The sequence below is a fragment of the Pseudoliparis swirei genome, chromosome 3, assembly GCF_029220125.1.
Source record: "Pseudoliparis swirei isolate HS2019 ecotype Mariana Trench chromosome 3, NWPU_hadal_v1, whole genome shotgun sequence".
In the NCBI taxonomy this organism is placed as follows: Eukaryota; Metazoa; Chordata; class Actinopteri; order Perciformes; family Liparidae; genus Pseudoliparis; species Pseudoliparis swirei.
This window is the reverse complement of record NC_079390.1, coordinates 8,800,826-8,818,250: the sequence shown is the minus strand read 5'-3', so window position 1 is coordinate 8,818,250 and position 17,425 is coordinate 8,800,826. Positions and strand designations below refer to the sequence as shown.

At 41.0% G+C, this 17,425-nt stretch overlaps 1 protein-coding gene across 1 annotated transcript; it reads right to left on the bottom strand.

The window, feature by feature from the left end:
- Positions 1-1,070: 1,070 nt before the first annotated feature.
- Positions 1,071-16,368, bottom strand: abcg4a (ATP-binding cassette, sub-family G (WHITE), member 4a). The gene is made up of 15 exons (XM_056411813.1): positions 16,020-16,368; positions 14,246-14,482; positions 10,828-10,945; positions 10,610-10,742; positions 10,472-10,522; positions 9,855-10,000; positions 9,629-9,752; positions 9,296-9,410; positions 9,072-9,211; positions 6,318-6,416; positions 6,020-6,188; positions 5,818-5,918; positions 5,570-5,728; positions 4,795-4,913; positions 1,071-4,625 (listed from the first exon to the last, which is right to left on the bottom strand). Exons 2-15 carry the CDS (start codon positions 14,472-14,474, stop codon positions 4,400-4,402), a joined length of 1,929 nt encoding a protein of 642 aa, XP_056267788.1. The 5' UTR covers positions 14,475-14,482; positions 16,020-16,368; the 3' UTR covers positions 1,071-4,399.
- Positions 16,369-17,425: the final 1,057 nt, after the last annotated feature.

Here is a 17,425-nt window from a genome sequence, read left to right as displayed (position 1 = left end):
TTAAAAAACAAAAACATCTCTGGATAACATCCCCTTATAAATTAGAAAAAAAACACAGTGACACATTTTTGGGGGGGAATTGACTGGCACATTGGCCAAGAATATAGCTTACGTGTAGGCTGACATGTAAAAATACCAATGTTGTCCTGCATATTTTCAAGAAAGGATGGTATACACTTCTTGGCAGCAGGGGTCCCTCTTGTCTACAATATAATCGTAGAAAGAGCAAACAAAATATAGATGCTTACAAAATGTGACCTTTTACATGACTTTCACTGACACCCTTATTTAGAGCTTAGTACACATCCAAATGGAGATTTAGATAGTATTAGACCATAAGGGGTCTGAATCTGATTAATAACCATGGAAATAATACTTGTGTTCCTTGACTAAAATCTAGTTTTTTAACCTAACCCAATCTAGTTATGCGACTTTGTACATGAGTGTAGAATACCACAGTGGGATTTAGAAAAGTTATTAAAATCTTCTTGAAGTTTCAGTATAGCTTTTCTTTTGTCACCATGCTCTCTATGCCTTTTCATGTTACGATGATAACAGGTTATGACTAATCTACTTCACCACACTGGATGAAGCCATTGTGCACATGTGCATAGGTACTTAAATCCCGCTCATTATTCTGCATTGTGTTTACTGTTCTTGCAATTAACAGTACAATGGTGCATTTTGGCTGTAAAATGTTTATTTATCAGTTTTTTTAATTGTCATTGGGATCTGTATGGTTCTTGAGGATATTTACACCCGGGTTTACATTTTTAAAGAATATTTCTCATTCGTCTCATTCTTTCCACAATAATACAGCTTACTTTACTCAGTGGTTCAAAGTTGGAGGTATTTTCTTTCAATAACTAGATGTTTTCTTATTAGTTCAGGGCATGAAACACACCTCAAATGGTACTCATTGATTATTGCACTTGTAAGTGTGGTATGCCTGATTAAGCAAATAACAATTAACCATATATATATACATATTAACTTCATAAAGATTGTCACAAATACATGTGAACTAACGCCAGTCAGTGTTTGAGTGCATCATCTCACTGAGCGAGGGCAAAGGTTATAAATGATCTTTATTATAATCCTTGGAACAGTGTTCAGTATACAGAACTTGCATTTTTTTGAGTTGAGAATCCATACATTTAACTGTAAATGAAAACAAGTTTAGACAAACAAAAATGAAAGAAAAAAACAATCAGTGTTAAACAGCCTTCCATTCTATTAGTAATTTGCAATCAGACAACATAGCTTTCTGTAGGGATAGCCTGTATATTATTATTTACCATGCATGATAGAGTGCACAGAAGTCAGGTGGCTTATTATGACAAACAGGTGAAATAGTGAATAGTACAATGATGAATTGAAATGTCAAAGAGAGCGAAGCATTTTGACTTGAACATAAACTCATCAACAGTCACTTACACTGCTTACACGTGATGTTAGTCTCTCCCAAAGCATACCTGTCCAACCCTCTGACCTGGAAGGGGCACTGCAAAGCAAATCTTAAGAAATCAGGAAAATCGCTCTGGATTTGAATCACTACACACATTGAAGGAGCTCGACAAAACTCAATAGTGCAACTTTTGTCGAGCTCCTTCTTTGGTTACAAGATTAACGTGTGTTTTTTTTTGGTACCATAGGCCTTACGGTTCCAAGAGGAGACGTTTCCAGACTATTTTATAACTTCAACACTGACAATTATCCCTGCTTCGACCCAGGGGTGGAGCTATTCATTTTCTCTTTTTTTACCATACAAAGTCATACCTGCAGGTCATGGATTTTAATATATTTGAGGGAATGTTAAACATATATCTGCTGTATTGACAGTAAAACAGACTTTATGCAATACTTCTCCCATGCTACACATTGTCCTCCGCTAACTTGAGAACTAAATGCCAGGTAAATATCTGCCTGGTGTCTTTAGCGTATCCAGCCCCCTGTGTACAGTATATTTTCATTATTCGGCTTCTGTCCCCCAAATTAAATCCTCAAGATGGTCATTCATTAAACACACCCATCAAATTATATAGTGAACAGAAGCAACAAAAACACAACTAAAATGAAAAGATGAAAAAGAGACATAATGCAGCATCACATTTCTCTGATGAAATTGGCCTCATAGAGTTATAACACCTTTGGATGGTTATTGCACGTAATAAAACTGGTAGGAACAAAAGGACTCATATCAAGGTCTTAATATAAAACAAATGGACTGACTGATGCCACAGAAGTTTGAGGTATAACAATTAAACATCACAATGTTGACTATTGCTATTATGACAGAATCCAAACTCACACCTGTAGCTTTCTGTCTGAGCAGGACTCCACCTGCTGAACGGTGAAGCAGAATTATGATCACTGATCTGCTTCACTGATCCAGTTAGTTCCTAAAGAGGTCGCCAATCTCTTTCGCAACATAATGATACATTTTATTATTTTCCTTCCAGCACATTTCACACATTTCTACGGTATACTTCTCACTCCTGATTTTTTCTTCTTTTTTTAATCTACAGCGATGACGCACTCGATTCCATATATCCTATAAATATTTAGCAGAAAGCAGAGGATTTGTATCTCCTCAAACATAGCATGATACATACATTTTGATGAAGAAATAATATCATTGCACTTCACTCTGAAATTTAAGATTTCATCAATGTCATTCCTAATGTGAACATGCAACATTCGATTGCTGTTTTCCCGTTATACTTTCAAGCATCACATAGATATATACAAATAAAATAAACTACAAATTAATAACAAAGAACAAACATTGAAAAGTGCAAATGTACATTTGTTGACAGCCTAACATATTCACTGTACAATCATTGATTATATACTTATTATTTTATGCTTTATAATAAGGGTTACTAAGTAGCATAGTTTAAGTAAGAAATATTTCATAGCAAGTCTATTGTAAAATATTTGCATTGCCCTGCAACAAGGAGGACTCTTCTAAGCATTGCCAAGGGTGAATGAGCGGTTGTGTGTTTATGTCTGTGTGCATAAGAACGTGTGTGTGTGTGTGTGTCTGTGTGTGTGAACCAGCATGTACATTGACATAAGATGTATGTGCAAATAATGAAGCAGAGGAAACTCAAATCATTCTAGAACAGAGGCACACAAACTGCCCAGCCGGCATTTCAAGTATCTAGCATTGTTTTGGACAACACACATCTGTCAGACATCAGCAAAGCAGAAGAAGCAGAGAAGCAGAGAAACAACGCTATTTCCTTTTCCTAGCTCACGGAGGAGGCAGCTAAAGAGTCATACGACGATTGGAAACAAAGAGTTCAAAGAAATGTGTCAAAAGAGCGACACCGATTAGACTTTTTTAAACTACAGGATGTCACACTTCACCGGGAGCACCATTCCCACTGTGCAACAGCCCTCTGCGCCAGACTGGAAACCGCAGCCTTGTGTGATTTCACGATCTGCTCCCTGTTCACTGAATGCTTCCTCTCTTACAGAGGAAACAACGTCTTATATGAGGGAGCAAGTGAGGAATCATAGGCCTGGTCGCAGGGTGAATCCAAACTAGTCTTTGTATAAGACTTGACAATCCTCACATTTCATCAATGTCTAAACGCTCTCCCACCGACAATGGTAGGCCAGAAGGTCCTGCAAAAATGAGCCACACTGTAGATGGAAAGCAAGGAAAGTCCTCCACTGGCAGTCGGTTCGTTAAGGTCCTATTCCGAAAAGAAAAGCCATCGTGTTCAGCGTCTTGGTAAAGATACATGATGAGGTGATCCCACAGGAGAGTGAGAAGTTGCACAAAAGCTTCCTGGCACTGAAAGTTTCCACTTTTCCTGATGGAAATGAGAGGGTATCTATCTTGAAGTTATGTTCATGTGGCATTCTAATGGGTGCTGTTCAATGATTAATCAATAATGGGATTCTGATCCATAGATAACCTTGGATTATCTTTTGTTTCACATTGGATTAAGAAGCTAGAAATTATTGGACACTCCTGCACCGTGATGGTCACCATGGCTCCCCATGAACTTGGGGGCTAAATCAAATTTCTCAGTTTAAAGACACATGCTTTCTGATATTTTGTTGGGTATTCTGTTTAAGTATAGTGCAGATACACAATATTTTTGGAAGGTAATGGTGGGTTTAACATACTATAACCTGAAGGATGTGTAATAATGGGAGACAGAACAACACGTTTTTTCTTTTTTCTTAATTAACAAACGGTTTAAAAGAGAATATTATACTGTACAGTTTGGCGGTGCAGCACAGCTTTCCGATGATGTTATCTTCTGAACTTGTGTATGGCTTTGTACATGTATGTAAAGTAAAGACAGAGAAAGAGAGACTATATGTTTGCTTACTATCCCACACTGCAGGCGTCCAAATCCATCAGCCTCTGGACGTTTTAGCGCTCTGACTTGACTTTGTAGCGCAGTACCAGGTAAGTAGCCAGTCTAAGGACCACGAAGAAAACCCCCAGCATTATGAAGTCCACGTAGAGCTTTGCGTCCTCCACATCCAGCAGCTGCAGGACCTCTATTGGCTTTTGGAACTTACACACCGCGTCCGGACACTCCAGGTCCGACCGGTTCATCCCATAGATAGAGAGTATCACCCCCTCAAAGCCGTACCTGAAAGACAACATTTTTAACGTGCAACGGTTTCATTTAAAGAGAATCATTTAAGATAAAAGAAAAGGCTTGCCACAAAGACAAATAGCCTAAATACATTTAGCAATACTGCAAAAGATTGTAGCTGAACTCTCTTAGAAATTTGAGCGACATAAACTACTGAAAATACCTGACGTAGGAAACATAAGAGCTCCATTGTAGGTATTTGGGAATGGTGTCAAAATTGACAAAGAAGCCAGAGAAGAGGAGTACAGGTATGGCTGTGACTGGGCCCACGAAGGTCGCTACCTGTGGAGCAAATGAGTAAAATTCAAATAAAAACGGTCTCAATTAAATACATTGTCAGAAGATCTAAGGAGGAATACTGCACAGATTTATCATTGCACTTCTACAATGTTGATCAATGTTGAAAATGCACTTCTATAATATTATTAGTGTCATAATGGTTTAAGAATGATTAAAGTCAATGCAGCACAACCAGAGGTACTGTCTTTGTTAGTCCACTCATAATTATTTGTGACCAGACATTACCCACAATGCAACCCGACCATTAACACTTTATCTGGAGATGTTGATGTGTCATGCTAGTGGCAGCAAACGTAGCCTCGAGCCATTGCCTTTAAGCAGAGATGACGAGCTAGCTACAGAGGCTTGCTCACTTCTTTCTAACATCACAACACTGTAATCAATTACTCTTTGCACATTACGCATTATAAAGCAATTAAATTATCTTCATAATTACTCTGCAGTAAAAGGAATGTGTTACATGACTCATTAATTCACTTTCATTCCCACAAAAGTGCCATTAAACAACACCAATGAGGTCTCCTACTTTATTGCAAAGGTCATTCTCAGTGTACGTGCACGGAAGGTTTCACCCAAGTAAAGTTACAAAAATCTAACTGCATTTTCTAGAGGAGGGGGGATTATAAGTGTTTGCCTACCTGAAGAGATGTGGATGCAGCCCCTATAAGCAGACCTAGGGATTGGGCCACCAGGGCCGTGCATGTGGACAAGGCCATGAAGAGCAGGAAGCGACACGCCTCTGGAGGCTGATCAGTCATCCAGTACACTATACTACAGTACATGATTGGACAAAGCACCTGTAGAAGAGATGTTTGAGTGTTGCTCATTTGAAATATAAATTGTATACATGTCCAAACCATTGTGTGCTCAAGTATTTGAATATTACCTGGAATGGTATATCAGCCATGGTTTTGGCCAAATAATAGGCCTTCAGGCTGTACCAGTAGTTGAGATGTTCCCTCAAAAACACGGACATCTCCAGAGGAACTATGGAACAACAGTAGTATTAAAAGTCTTTTCACTGCAATCAGAAAAACAAACGACAGCAAATAAATGTGTTTCATCTCTCCCGATACTCAGCATCTTACAGGTTAGGATGGTGGGCATCAGGGCAGCAAACATGAGGAACAACATGGAGAAAAAGAGGAAACCAGTATTGTTGAAGACCTTGCTGGCATCATTTCCAATGTTGAGATAAAGCAGGCCAATCAGCACTCCAATACAAATATGGGACATCACCCTGAGGTGGGTCAGCACCTTGAAGACACAAAATAAACATCAACACAACTCAAAAGATTTAAATTGATATCAGGACTCAAGCTGTTTAAAAAACAATAATAGGCTTTGAATATTACAGTCTGAGTTTAAAAATAATAATAATGTTACCATGTCTCTGCATATTGTTATAAAAGTTCTTTTGAAGAGGATGCAGAACTGTGTGAATGTACTGGTGGCAAAGCTGCGTTTCTCAAGTGTTCCTGTGTCCTGTGGAGAAAGACAGCGAGAACAATTAATTATGTATATAATACACAATTGTATGTGTACATATATACATATATATATATATGTATATATACACGGTACACATATACAAGACAACATTTAAAAGACAAACCATTTCCTTTCCTATGTCACGTTGTGAAAATAGGAATAATACAAATAGTCTGATTGTTTATTTATTTTATTTCCTTTTAAATTGTGAGTGCATTTTAGTAATAAATCTGTTATTTGAGTTCATGATTCAGAATGTATTTAGATTGTCCCTATTCTGATGCTAAAGAGACAGTTCACTTTTTCTTAACGAGAATATAATGTCAGTAAAATGTCCCTAAATGTAATTAAACCCACACACACAATGCACACTGTCTCTGCACCCCGAGGTAATAAATGACGGCAGATCCAAAACCATCACCTCAGTCACCTACTCCACTCTCACCACCTGTCTCACTGAAATAAAATCATGGATGCAACAGAACTTTCTCAAACTCAACTGCAACAAATCTGAAATACTCATCATCGGCCCTAACTCCCTCACCCGCTCTGCTCAGACCATCTCTCTCAATATCGATGGCTCCACCGTCACCCCCTCCACCCAGGTCCGCAACCTCGGCATCATCCTTGACCCCACCCTCTCTTTCCTCCCCCATGCCAACCACGTCACCAAAACTGCCTTCTTTCATCGGAGGAACATTGCACACCTCCGGCCCTCTCTGTCCCCTGCCACCACTGAAATCCTCATCCCTCATAACATCCAGACGAGACTACTGCAACAGCATCCTCTACGGCTCACCCAACAAAATCCTCAATAAACTCCAATATGTCCACAACTCTGCCGCCCGACTGCTCACCTCCACCCGACGCTACGTACACATCACCCCGGTCCTACACCACCTCCACTGGCTCCCGGTCAAGTACAGGATAGACTTCAAACTACTACTCATCACCTACAAAGCCCTAAACAACCTGGCCCCTCCCTATCTTTCAGACCTCCTCCCCCTCCACGCTCCAACCCGTTGCCTCAGGTCCGCCGGCACAACCGCTCTGAAGATCATCAGGCCCAAGCGCCGGACCTGGGGTGACCGGGCCTTTTCAGCAGCTGCACCCCCCCCCCCCCCCCCTGGAACGCTCTCCCCATCCATATCCGTCAGGCTACCACTCTACCAATATTTAAGCAAGCCCTCAAAACACATCTCTTCCAACTCGCTTTCACCTGCTAACCCCTTGCCCCCGATACGACTCACAGCTTCTCCAGTTTGCTTTCCTTTCTTATTGTTACCATATGTCCTGTTTGTTTGTTTTGTCTGCTTTCTTTTTGTTTTGTTCTGTTTGTCTCTGTAAAGCGTCTTTGTGTACTAGAAAAGCGCTATACAAGTCTAAATTATTATTATTATTATTATTATTAGATATATTTTGAGTGGGAGTTGAATATCTTTAATCATGCTAAAAAAATGAAGATGAAAAGTTTGGAGACATTACATCCTAATCTGTGTTAATTAGTGTAAGGGTTACTTGATGTTGCCTACACAGAAAACACAAGATAGAAAGGGCAACAGAGAAAATCAATAAACTGAAGAAATATTTTAAGGAGAGGGACCTAACTGCATCATACAGGATTAATCGTGTATCAGAGAGCTCTCGGTGGTCTACATTTACAGTTTAAGTATTTCGCTGATGCTCTTATCAAAGGTGACTCATGGGGCTTAGATAGAGCGAGTGAGAGGAAGCTGAAGAGGCTGAGGAGAAAGATCAATGGAGTGGAGGAGAGAGGGAATAGTTTAGTTGATGTGTACAGACATGGTTTACAGGCTATTCTATTTGAAATCAAGTCCGTTCAATGTGTGCTCAATTTGGGGGTTTGTTTACTTACTGAAAATAAACGCTACCACCGCTATTTTATTATTCATTATTTAAGGGACAGAATTGGGCATTTTTATCACAGATAAAAATGCAAATTTGCAGATTTTAATCGAAAAGAAAAGATCCCTTATTGCTTAATTGAAGCAGTTAATCCATAATAAATCACGAAAGGCTACGATAAAGTTTAATGCAATTTCAATTTCTGAACAATTCGTTGAGATTATTAGGGAACACTTTATAATAACTGCTTGCAATTAAACAGTAGTTAAATATGAGAAAACTCTTAATTCATCATTTACAAAGCGTTGTTCCACTCTTTATAAATGATGGATTCACCATTTGTAAATGAAGTATTATATAATGCTTCATTGCGTGCAGTTATTATAAAGTGTTTCTGAGCCATAGGACCAGAGAGAGACTTCTCTCGGCCACTGCTGCCTCTAACATGACAAAGGTTACAGAGACACAAATAAACGGTAACACTTTATGATAACTGCACACTATGAAGCATTGTATAATACTTCATGGAACAACGCTTTATAAATGATCAATTAAGTGTTACTCATACTTAACTAATGCTTCTTATGGTGCAGTTATTATAAAGAGTTCATGTTTATTGTTGTTTTTTCTCTGTAACATTTGCTCATGTTAAAATCAGACATTTTCAGTGGTCTGTGGTTACGGAGCCTTTTTGATCACTATGTCATGTGAGGCTATGCCATGTGTTTTTCTAAGACATATACAGTAGGTGTGGTGCTATGTGAGAGGGGTGGTACCACTCACACCAGGACAATGAGAGGGAGAGGAAGGGTCATTTTTGTCTCTGGAGTTCTTCTTGCCCTCCTCGGAGCACAGTCCACCCTGGACAGCCTCAAACAGCACCGAATTAAGATCGCCATACTCCCCTGACGCCACCTCGATGACTGAGGACAGAGAGGACAAGCTGGTAAGAACAAAAAAATGGACAAACACAGACACACTTGTACTAAAAGAGTCGCTTGACTTACTGAAGTCAGCAGGATTGTGATACGTTGGACAGTGGAGGCCCAGGTTCTTCAGATAAGGGATGAGGTAAGGGACTGTGCCCTTGTATATGCACTGACCCTGACTGAGGATGTACAACTGCAGGAGGAACACAGGTACACCGGAATCAACATTTGTTCCAACACACTGACTGTCTGAATGATGTATGACCAACTGACAAAACAACAGGACGTTGTATTGACTGCTGCGCTGCTTGTCAGCTGGATGAAATGAATCACGCCGGCCTGTAGAGCCCTGGTCTGAGTCGTAGCTAATGGAAAGCTAAATGTGTTCAGCACTATAAGCACTCAAGTTACCTTATCAAACATCTCAAAGAGCTTGGCACTGGGCTGGTGAATGGTGCAGATGATTGTCCGTCCTCCCAGAGCCAAAGACTTCATGATGGAAACCACCTGGAAGCAGGACGCACTGTCCAAACCACTAGGATGGCACACGAGACGAGACAGAACACCACGGAGACGTCATTGATTCTGTATTCATGTTGAGATATCACACATTCAAAACAGCCAAGTAATATCCAACCTGGTGGGCTCATCGAAAAACATGACGGGAGGATTGTTGACCAGCTCGAGGGCGATGGCCAGTCTTTTACACTGGCCTCCAGAGATGCAGTTGGTGCGTGTCTGAGCACATTCCTGAAGACCCAGAGCAGTCAGGATCTCATCCACCTGAGACACAAAGAGTTACAGTGTGGTGACACGATGACGCACATAACTGAATGTAAGGGTGGGCCACAAGCGTAACATATCCAATCATGGTACATGTGACCCGATATCATAATGTTGTCATATGAACACTTTTAGTTATTCATAGGTTTACAGCTTAAGAAAACAACTCGAAACACCTGCAAGGGTTTCCTGAGCCTTGACAAACATATAAGAAGTCATGTGACATTAATGGCAAAATTGTTATTCCATCTAGAAAACAACCAAATGAAAATGCCTGTATTTGGTTAATCCAGTGAATCAGATTCTTAAAGAAAAAAAACAGGATACATCATTAAATTGATGCACAAATAATACGATAAAGCAGGCTGGCTCATTAGTATGCAATACTGTGACTAATGTCAACGAGCTGAGCAAATTGATATAGTCTTGCCCACTTGTAAATTAAAATGAGAGAAATATATTCAGACTTACAAGCTCCTTTTTGACCTGCATGCTCTCATTCAGTTTCAGATTGGCAGAAACCTGAAAGACAAATAGAAGTCGATTAAACATTATGGATTTAATGAGGTATTTTGCAGTTTTTATTCATTTATCTTCAGATGACCTCACCATCATGGCCTCCCTCACAGTGAGGTGTGGCAGCAGCATGTCATCCTGCATGATGTAGCAGGACATCTTCCTGAAGGTCCTCAGGTCCCTTGGTCGGCCATTCACCAGGATCTGGCCCTTCATGCCCGTCTCCCTGTTTTCAAACAGAAAACATATTTATATTACAGCAATTTTCTAAGCATTGAATTACATCCAGAGTATGATCTTCCACATCTCACCTGTACCCTGCCAGAATATTCATCAGAGTGGATTTCCCAGCTCCAGAAGGCCCCATTATGCCAATCAGCTCTTTGCTTTTGAATCTTCCTGACAGACACTTGAGGAGGGCTTTATAACCTGACAAGAAGAAGGACGCAATGTTATTTATAGTGCTCCAATTAGTATGACATTATTCTTATCAACTATTCTCAAACATTTACATTTAGTATCTTTTTATAATACATATTGAACGATTTCAAACGAAAAGCTTCAATTAATAGTTAGAGTTACTGTTCAAGCCCATTTACCAGACTCCCATTTGTTACACGGTCTACGAAATATTTATCTGCTGTATTTTGAAGGAATAACTGCAAAAGAAAAATGAAAAATACAAGGACAAAAACAAAATAGCAAGTGTATAAAAGTTTTTGAGAATTTGATTGAACACAAGAGCTCTAAATAATGTAAAAGTTAATTAATCTACCTAAGCTTGTCTGACAACAAAGATGGTTAAAAGTCAACTTAAAACATGTTATTGAATGTATAATGCACCACCTCACACATTACAGGTCAACTATTAAGTAATGAAACTACTGAGCCGTGTTGCATCGTGACACTCAGTTCTTAAAATACTTTCTCAGATAATTATGCAGATAGCAGAGGAAGAGGAAATCACTGGCTGCTAGTCCTGAAGACCAGGAACCATCAGGTAGAACTAGCAGACACCATCCTGGTTAGCAGGCTACACTAAGCCAACCATACAAAATACTAGAAATGGAAAGTTAAACAGAGAGCATCAGGTGTGCAGCGAGACATGACTGTAAAAAACAAAAACAACAAAACAAAGGAAACAAGCTCCAGAAAGGTCTAAGATCCTTCAGGCTTCCTCAGTGGCGCCGACAGAACAACCACAGGCATCGCTTCCCTTCAGGGATTTTCACAATAGTTGAAGTGCTGTGGCCTTCTAATGAAGATGGGTCAGGTTTTTTCATTTTTTCATGCAAACCAGTTTTAGAGCGGACATTCTGAAGGCTTCCAGATATGGAAAGTTAAAAAGTGCTGTAAGTATCCTGTCTCGTTGTCACCCCTCACCTCTCCCATTTCTGCAGGGATGCTTCTCCTTGTCTCGAGCGGTGTAAGCGAGACACAGCAGAGCCGCCAGCCCCCATAACCCTCACTCTATGAGTAAAGTGCCCTAATGGCAGTGCCCCCGCCTCCCAGGCAGGATTATTACATCCAGAGAGCCTCCATTTAGACAGCAGAGCAGCCTGCTATAAGTGAAGCAGCGCTGCACTGGCATGTGGTGCATGCTGATGAGCCAACTCTTCGCATAATAATGGTGTGGTTATCCACGCAAGGCTGCGAACACATCAGCCAATCTCATGAGAGCCACAGAGTATAGCTGACCTCAGCCACCTCTCTGTCAAAGACACACCAATCTAACAGCATGTGACAGCGCACATTAAATCTGATCTCATCGGGAAATATCAAAGTAATTGTTTGACAAATTATTATGAGTCAAGGCTTAGGTGGAGTCATCACAGGTCACATATTGGAGCCCCAGACACAAATGAAAACTCAATTATCATATCAGGAATATCATGTTTCCATAAAGTGGGATAATTCTATTATCGACAGTTGACAAAAGGTCCGTTCAATAGGCTCTGTGTTCGAATTTGGGGACCTGTTTAACTTTTGTAGATTCTATACTCACCTTGTTTAAATTGACTGTAAACAAATGGTTGCACCATAGAAAAGGCATTTTCATCACAACAGAATGCTGTTCATAGAAAATGTCGTCATGTGCACATTATAAATTATAATACACTCCATCTGAGAGTATTTCAATTCTGCATATTGGTAATGAAATTCACATAAAACTGAATAGATTAACTGCCTGAATTATACATCTGAAACATGATATTCAATGCCGGGTAGAACTTCCCAATGCTATATTTTACAGAAGTACAACTAAATATCATGTTTTTTAATCTGCATTTGTTCTCGTTCCTTGTCACAACCTGGTGGCCAAACAATCCACGATGCAACTCAACAGCCGACAGTTCGGTCAAAGAGGTGTTACTCTAGTAGAGGCTAAAGTATCTTCAAGCTGATAACCACAAGCAGAGATGAACTGCTGGTCACTGAGGTCTGGGAAGCTACAAGTGAAGCTGACTCAAGTGACATCACCGAAGGCAATTCATCAGACTTTGCACAGCTCCTTCCGGAGACACACAAGGCGACATATAACTTGTTCACAGGTGCTACTCTACAAAACCTTTATACAGACTTCAATGTGTTACATCACTGGAGTTCTCTTTGAAGTTAAGCTATTTGAAATACTTAGAACTGTACAACTCCACTCAGTTCAAGCTAAATAACTAATTGTAGCAGCTTTAAAGAAGAAAAAAACACGTCTTTTAGTCCAAACCAATTTCTCCAATCCTGCACACACAGAGGGATGAAAGACCAATAGCATCTGTCTGATGTCCTTGATAATTCCCTAATGGTCCGTCCCCTCTCACATCAGGACATTAAGTACACAACATACTCAGACTCTGCATAAACTGCTTCCATTTTCATAACCATCGAGCAAGAAAATGAGAAAACCTGCATAGTGAAGCAGCAAGGGTTACTTTGCATCAAGGTCATAAATTTGAGTTATCGTGTGCGTGGTGATGCATTTTCAAAGAACTGTCTCAGCAGCACAGATTATGTTGAGTCGGAGAAGTGATTTTATCTGAAAAGATGGCCACACTCCTCTGAACAGTTCATTGATACAGGAACAACAAACACTCCTCTGCTAGACTTTCATAATGCACATCAATATTACACAAGACTGAAAATAACACACAAGACAACCTGCAATGCATAATGTAGGGCCTTTCCTACGGATGCTACGTGGCGAATGTGAATACAGGACTCCTCTGAAGCCCATGGCCCTCACCCTGCTAAATATACAGGGCGTAACAAGAGCAGCTGAACATATAGTTTACAAAGGGTGGTTTAGTTGACAAGCAGAAAGGACCAAAGGTCGGAGGGTCGGAATTTTAAAAATTGAGTTGAAATGCTGTTCCTATTTCATGAGTAGATCAATCGTGGGCCTGACTCACCACCAGACAACACAGCGGAAAGAGAGGCAAGCAGTTTGCCAACCTGCGAGTGTAAATTATTTACACTGCCTGCTACAATGAGGTAAAAGTGTGCAATTGTGTGTGTGTGTGGGGGGCATGGCTGGGTTACATGTGTCGGAACAATAGAGCAAAGCAAGAGGGGCAGACTGACAATAAACATTTAAGAATATATATATATCTTAAATGTCACTAGAGCTTTTATATGCCTCCCTTGAAATCTGCCCTCCGGATATTGATCTTCACGGGTGGTGCTTGCTTGCTCATGCATCATGGAGGTTACTACGTGTACTGAGCATTGCAATACCTCTCCTCCTCCACCAGGGACCCTCGCGGATGCTGTACGAGAGCTCATTGAACTCCAGGTCCACAGTAGAGCGGCGTGGGAGGTGGGAGAAGCGTTGAGCCTCAGTGATGTGGTTCTCCACTTTCTTCAAGTGGATGAGCAGCGGCGCCTCTGGCGGCGCCCCGCTGGGGAGTTTGGTCTCCTCCATGGGGATGCTGACCGAGACCTGCTCCAGTGTCCTTTCGGCCATGGTGAAGGCTGCAATGGAGGACAGACGTGTCAGTCTTTACAACCGTTTTCAAGGTCAACTCCACTCCCCTGCTTCAGAAAAGAAGCCTCACATTTTCATGCATGAAGATGGAGATTTTAATCTAATTTAATAAACGATTCAATGTTTTCTCACTGATATGGTGCCTCCGCAGATGTGTGAACACAAAGGTGTATTGCAGGAATGATTTTAAGATGAGAGACCTGTCTTAAAACGAGGTGCTGGGTATGATCTGATTGTAGTTTATTTCATGGACTGGCTGGTTGAGGGGAATGAGATTCTGAGTGTGAGTAGTCGGGATCTGGTTTCAGTCCTGCAGCACGCGTATACTGCTGATTCACATCAATTTCCTTTTAGTCAAGGCAGCCTGTCTGTAGTGTCTTTCATGATGTAGCGGCTGGTCCATTAGTTTTACAATAATCTGAAACTGAACCAGGTTGTTTCACCAAGATGTTGTTGTGACAGCACCAGATTCAGTTGTTATTACTATTTCCTTCATCGTGTACAAATTCATTTGACAAAAATATACTCCAGTTATGTGAATGATTCAGATGAGTTTCCAAAAAATAATCAAGTGCCCTACTTTACATGTAAATAAAGAGCCATGAAATTATCAGTTGAAAGTTTATGGATGATTATGTTTAAATGATGAAGAAAACCAATGACATGTGTGTTTGATTCTATTGCATGTCATATAAAGATGCAATAACATACACACACACCTGATTCTGTAAAAATAAGGTTAGAAAACAGTTTAATATGTACCTATCACTCCTGACATTGGAATTAATTATCGACCCATGGGACATGAATGTCTGTTTGGGTCAGAAATGGATTACTGATTAATTCAGGCCCATATCCTCGTGAAAATATAATCACGATTCATGTCGGTTATTGTCACAAATACTGCCAAACGTGACACCACTCATCAGAGGCAAAGAGTTATGGAGCAGAAACTAAAAAGCAACATTAAAAAAAGAAACCTGTATCAAGTTTGAACGGATAATCGCTTTACACAAACATCCACTACCATACAGTCTATTTTGCTACTATGATCTATATGTGAAGAGGGCAGTGAAGAAAACGTACCATGACTTATATTGATCACCTTGCCATTAGTGAATTTCCATTGCAAGTCTGCATATAAGCTCAGTAAAACACAGACAGGCTTTAATGGCCTCTTAGTCAGATTGAAGGCCCTGCTGTTCCGTCATGTGCGGCCCCATCAGCAAGGACATCTGAGCACACACAGCCGTTGTAAAAGTCTCCCGTGGGATGAAATATGGTTATTAAATGTATAGCTTTGCAGTGGTGTGGCGACTGTGCTCTGCAGTGACTTGTCAGTGATGGGGAGGCTGCCAGTTCTTCAAAAAAGCACCTGTTAATAACAAACTAATGAGAATGAAAACACCAGACATTATTCAGGATACATGCAGGACACATGCAGTATACAGGGCTCCTGCTGTGTGTTGCATTGCACATGCACATGCACACTCAAACATTCACACATGCACGCATTGCACATACTTAATGTGTGTTGCGATGAGCAGCTCAGCCCGGGTTGTCTTCTCTGGGTGATAGCAACAGTGCTCAGTTGATTCCTTCAGACAAATCAGCACACTCCCTCGACATCAGAAGATCCCCAAACCGTCATAGCCAGTTAAAAATACCCCAACAATAACAAGATGCTCACTGTGCGTCACAGTCCAGGAAAAATCCGTATCGGTCGAGAGGCATTAAAGGACAGGGATGTGTTCTCCGTATCAATATATCTCGGGGTGCGGCGCGCACCATCCCGCATCCGCTACAGCAACTCCCCAGATTAAAATCACGTCCGGCCTCGAACTACAACTGCATCCCCGAGAATCGTCAGGGGAACAAGATGCCCGTCATGTTGGTTGTCTTCCTCGGTGGGGATTATTATTCCTTTCAGTGAATCCATCCCATCCGAACTGGCATCGAAATACTCACACACATCCTCAGCAGTGGTGTCGATGACAATAAATCTCATCCAGTCTCTGGCATCTGGAACGAAACAAAAACGGCCAAGCAGCGCTGCAGATGCTTCAGCAGCAGAAGCAGCAGCTCGATAGAGCAGCCAACGTGATCCTGTGGCCGGTCAGTGCGTCTGTGTGGTACGCACGCCGGTCTGGGATGCAGGGCGTTGCTGACAGGATGCTCATGGAAGGGGTCCACATATTGTTTTATTTTTGATGTAATCCTCGCTCCCTATAATCCTCACCCTGACCTCACGATTTTAGCATTAATTGCATATTTTCTTAAGCATGCGAACACATTTCCATTTTGTTCAGGCAAATACGTGCACAGCTGCTAATATACACAATTTAAGTCCCTGTAAAGACATTTGAAAGATATTATGGGCTAGCTTAAAGTCTGAATCAATTCCCAGTTGATTAAATTAATTGAGATCAGATTAATGCCGCAGTCTGCTTCATTAAATGAGCCCCTCAGACGCCAATTTAAACCATTTAAGTATTCCATTTCCTATTCTGAGGTGACTTGTCTCTGGAGGAATGAGGGGAATAACCCAATGAAATGAGGATAAAGCTCCGCTGTGGATAGTACTTTTCTGACGTGCCTCATGCCACATGATATTGATACAGATGATCGATTCGGCTCCATCGCTGTCGCTGTCGTGTTGACAGTCTGTGTAAACAAGCGGAAGGTTTCGGTGAGATTTTAAGGCCACGCTGTCTCTTTAAAGGCCGCACCTGCGCAGCTGCCTGGTGCTGATGCTGCAGTGCCTGGGTTATTTTTGGTAAAACGTCCGGGGTTACTCGCGTTCAAGCAGGCCCTACAAGGCTAACATCCCCCTGAGAGGAAACCAAAAACATGTTTAGCCATGTGCACCTCTTAATCAGACCAATACAAAACGAACTTCACCGTCGCAACATGCGCAATTTCAGCACAGG

Excerpts from the sequence above, each read along its gene's own strand:
- abcg4a (XM_056411813.1), bottom strand. The coding sequence starts at position 14,474 with ATGGCCGAAAGGACACTGGAGCAGGTCTCGGTCAGCATCCCCATGGAG. Across the intron at positions 6,417-9,071 it reads CTCCCTCTCATTGTCCTGGT|GACACAGGAACACTTGAGAA; the intron begins GTGAGTGGTACC and ends CTTTCTCCACAG. Across the intron at positions 4,626-4,794 it reads TCTTATGTTTCCTACGTCAG|GTACGGCTTTGAGGGGGTGA; the intron begins GTATTTTCAGTA and ends GTTGTCTTTCAG.